Source organism: Myotis brandtii, unplaced genomic scaffold (genome assembly GCF_000412655.1).
Source record: "Myotis brandtii unplaced genomic scaffold, ASM41265v1 scaffold889, whole genome shotgun sequence".
NCBI lineage: Eukaryota > Metazoa > Chordata > Mammalia > Chiroptera > Vespertilionidae > Myotis > Myotis brandtii.
This window is the reverse complement of record NW_005371640.1, coordinates 966,677-971,223: the sequence shown is the minus strand read 5'-3', so window position 1 is coordinate 971,223 and position 4,547 is coordinate 966,677. Positions and strand designations below refer to the sequence as shown.

Sequence of the window (4,547 nt, the reverse complement as noted above, 5' to 3'; positions counted from 1 at the left end):
CAGGCTGGAAATTAACAATAGAAGATATGCAAATAGCCCATAATCATATGAAAAAGGTGTTCATCATTATTCTAAATACAGTAAATTTGAAAAACACTGAACATCAATTCTTCACCTATCTATAATAATAAAAGCTTAATATGCTAATTAGACTGGACATCCTTCTGGACAACCTTCCAGACGAAGCCGGCCTGGAGGGAAGCCCAGGTCCTGGGTTCCAGAGGGAAGCCTGTGCCGGTAGCCAGGGGAAGGAAGGCCTACTCTTACACGAATTTTGTGCATCGGGCCTCTAGTAAAATTATAAAAATGATAATACTCACTTTCATGAGGATATCAAAGACGGGCCAAATGTATACAGTATAAACAAGCATAAGTTACTTCATCAGAAAATAAAATAAAATTTAAGTGTAGTAACTGGTTTTGAAAAGGGTCAGATTGAAGGCATCATAGCACCATTTAAGAAACTATCACATAATTCAGGTCATAGCAGTATAAATGGAGAATAGAGAACTCACTGCAGACATGCTAATATGTAAGCTCTATAGTGGAAACTGAAATTTAGGAAGGAGTCAAGGATAACTCCTGAGCCTCCACCATTGATTGTGGAGTTACAGAAATCCTCCCTGACTTTAATAGGGAGATTACACTGCCTTCACAAACACGCAAACATTATTTCTCATTCTTTCTCCTCTTTGGGACAAAATGTAATTTATCCTATCTCTTAAACTTAGACTGTGTTTCTTTGCTGAGTACAAACAAATCTAAAGAGCTGGGAAAGCAGACTAGTGCAGCCACTGTGTAAAACAGTATGGAGTTACCTCAAAAAATTAAAAATAAAACTCCCTTATGATCCAGCGATTCCACTTCTGGGACTGAATCTGAAGAAACCCGAAACAATAATTCGAAAGACTATATGCACCCTTATGTTCGTTGCAGTGTTATTTACAATAGCCAAGATTTGGAAGCAGCCCAAGTACCCATCAGTAGAAGTGGATAAAAAGTTGTGGTATATTTACAGAATGGGCCGTGAAAACAGAAGAAAATCTTATCCTGTTTGACAGCATGGATGGAACTGGAGAGCATTATGCTAAGTGAATAAGCCAGTCAGAGAAAGACAAGTATCATATGATTTTACTCATATGTGGAATCTAATGAACAAACTAAACTAACACACAAAATAGAAACAGATTCATAGATAGAGAGAATAGACTGAATAGACTGACAGCTGTCAGAGGGGAGGGGCATTGTGGGGCTGGGTGAAAAAGGTGAAAGATTAAGAAAAGAAAATTAATGGACACAGACAACAGTGTGGTGATTACCAGAGAGAAAGGGGATGGGGGGAAGAAGAGGGTAAAGGGGGGATAAATGGTGATGGAAGAAGACTAAACTTGGGGTGGTGAGCACACAATTCAATATACAGATGATGTATTATAGAACTGTACACCTGAAACCCATATAATCCTATTAACCAATGTCACCCCAATAAATTCAATAAAAAAGAAAAAAAGAGCTATGATGCATTGGGAAGGCATTATAGAATCTTTACATATATATTTGATTTTTCATAACACCATGAGATAGCTGTTATTCTTTTTTAAAATATATATATTTATTTCAGAGAAGGAAGAGGGAGAGGGAGATAGAAATATCCATGATGAAAGAGAATCACTGATCGGCTGCCTCTTGCATGCTCCACACTGGGGATTGAGCCCACAACCCAAGCATGTGCCCTGACCGGGAATTGAACCATGACCTCCTGGTTCACAGGTCGATGCTCAACCACTGAGTCACACCACCCGGGCAAGATAGCTGTTATTCTTATTTCACAGACCAGTAAACACAAAGGCATTAAGTTATTTATACAAGGACTGTGAGCATGATTTAGGATTTGGATTATAGGATTTGGATCCAGATCTATTGCACCATAGACTCAGATAAAGGTCATCTACAATCTAGATAAAGAGTCAAAAGTTAGGCAAAGGGAAGACTTTCCCTTTGACAAATACTCTCCCGGGAAAAGAAGATTTACTCAGCTATAGATTTTGCTCAAAACTGTAATGGAGCCCAGATTCTGACAACCTACTGTCAACTGTGTTTAGTGGACCTGTCAGAGGTGCCTATCATGATTAACCTGCATTCCACTGGGCGCTTCCAACTAGGCTAGAATTGCTGTGATGATATCTTTCAGTATCCAATTTAGTTATTCAAATGAAAAAATAGTTCCTGGATGACCTTTACATATCACCTACTCAAGGCTTTAAATGCCAAGCTCAAGGCCTATCTTCAGCATTCATTCTTTCATATATTCATATCTTCAACCTACCAACTTATACTAACTGCATGACAAGCCCTGTGTTGGGCTCTGACAATTCAAAGATGAATTAGAGTGACTCTGTTCACATCTAGACGAGGAGTAGACAGAAAAATCCAACATGGAAATAGAGGGTTATAAGTGTTGTGATATTGTTAATCTGTGGAGTGTGGTGTTACAAAAGAGTGGCACGAAACCTAGTTTGGTGTTCAGGGAAGACTTTTTGGAGGAGGCGGTACTCGTTCTGAGCCAGATGGAGAGGGTATGGGTGAGGGACGCATATGTAAAGATATGGAGGGGAGAGAAACCCTTTAGGTAATTTAGTTTGGCAGGAGCATAGCACCTGAGGAAAAGAATGAGCTAGGGATGGGGTAGAGAGGTTTTCAGACACCAGTCATTTGATATTTGAATACCAGACGAAGTAGATGGGGCTTGAACCTGAAGAAAGTGGGTGATCACTGCAGAGCCATTGGCAGGGGAGTAATATGATTGGATTTGTATATTGGGAAGAACACTCTAAATCAGTGGTTCTCAACCTTGGCTGCACATTAGAATCACCTGGGAATCTTTTGAAAATCCTGATTTCTGGGCCTCATCCTCTGGAAATCCTGTTTCTTTGTTACTAATGTTGTGGCCCCACCCCATAACAAAGAAAGAATTTCCGGAGGATGAGGCCCAGAAATCAGGATTTTAAAAAGATTCCCAGGTGATTCTAATGTGCAGCCAAGGTTGAGAACCACTGCTTTAAATGAAGGCAGGGTAATCAGTTGGTTATTTGTAGAAGTTCACGGAAACATTAGTGAGGTCTGAGCTAGGGCTGAGTGAGGAGGGGTAATTATTAACTGGACTTGGTGACTACTCATGAGGATGAGAGGAAAGGAAGGATCTGAGGTGATTCCCAGATTTTTGGCACGGCTGACTGGGTGGATGAAAACGCTACTTATGAATTTACAGGAGTAGCAGGTTTGGGAAGATGAGGAGTTTTGAACACGTTAAATATGCTGGATCTGTGAGACATTCACGCAGACATGTCAAACAGGCCCTGCATTCAAGTATCTGGAGAGAGATGTGGGCTAGATTTTTTTTTATCTATCAGTATTGTTTATGATTTTATTTATCAGTACTGTCTATGATTTTACAAGGATTAAATACTATGGATATAGATAATATGTTCCTGAGGTTCTTGTTATTTAGTGAACATACTAAATATTTACATGCAAAGGCATACTTACACTTTTTTCACAGGTAAAACGAAATCAATGATAACACCTACCATTTATACTATGTGGCATGAATTGTGCCATTGAATTACCTAGTGTTTACCATAACTCTTTGATGTAAGAGTAATTACTCCTAGTTTTCATGAGAGCCGAGTATCGAAAGCGTAGTGTAAACTGGCCAAGGTTAGTTCGTGGCCGAACTGGCAACTCCAAAGGCAGTGTTCGTTCTTTTATCGCACTTTTGTGGGTTGGGCTCCCCCGCATTAACAATGGATTGCGTTACACTCAGCCGGTTGCTAGGAGGACTTTACTCCGCCCCCATCCCTGGCCCAGAACCCAGCAGGTGATGACAAATCGGCTCCTGTGGAATTGTGGGTAGATCTCGGGCTCACAAATGAAAGGATTCCCAAACACTTCCTAGCTTAGTCTCTCCTGCTCCTCTGGCCGAGGGTGCAGGGAACCGTCCAGCACTAGGACCCGGCGGAATCCCAGCCGTCATGGCGCAGCTGTTCACCGCCCGGCTCCAGTTGCTGCTCCTGCAGGCGATGGGCTTTCTCATTGGCCTAATAGGCCAAGCCGCTCGAGCCTTCGGCGGCCCCAAGTTCGGCTCGATGACCACACCGCCTGTGACTGAACCATTACTGCTGCTGTCGGGGGTGCAGCTGGCCAAGCTGATCCGCCAGAGGAAGGTGAGCGGGCGACGCGGACCGATTCCAACGGGGCCGGGCCGACCGGGCATTTCGGGAGAAACTCCATGCCTGGGCGTTTCGCGGCGGAGGTTGTTGTGGTAACGAGTTGGGGTTTTGCGGGGACACATTTCCTTTCCACTCTCCGTGGGGCGGCGGAGGAGAGGCTCTGGTTGGGGAGGAACGGGGGCTTCTGGGAGTTGTAGTGTTTCTACCCCGAGCGTGTTCCCTGGGCATCGGTTGGGCTCTGTTGGCGCCGCTTGGCGTGTCTTCGTGTCCGTTCGCCCTGTTTGTGTGTAATAATGGTGCGGGGATAAGTCAGGTGCGGTT

At 43.1% G+C, this 4,547-nt stretch overlaps 1 protein-coding gene across 1 annotated transcript in view; it reads left to right on the top strand.

Annotated features, from left to right (window-relative positions):
* The first annotated feature begins 3,878 nt into the window (after window positions 1–3,878).
* The window catches only part of FAAH2 (fatty acid amide hydrolase 2), a 53,747-nt gene continuing 53,078 nt past the window's right edge, over window positions 3,879–4,547 (top strand). The window contains exon 1 of the mRNA XM_005885028.2: window positions 3,879–4,220. Coding sequence (XP_005885090.1) covers window positions 4,029–4,220 — 192 coding nt within the window. The 5' untranslated portion in view covers window positions 3,879–4,028. The remainder of the gene's footprint in view (window positions 4,221–4,547) is intronic.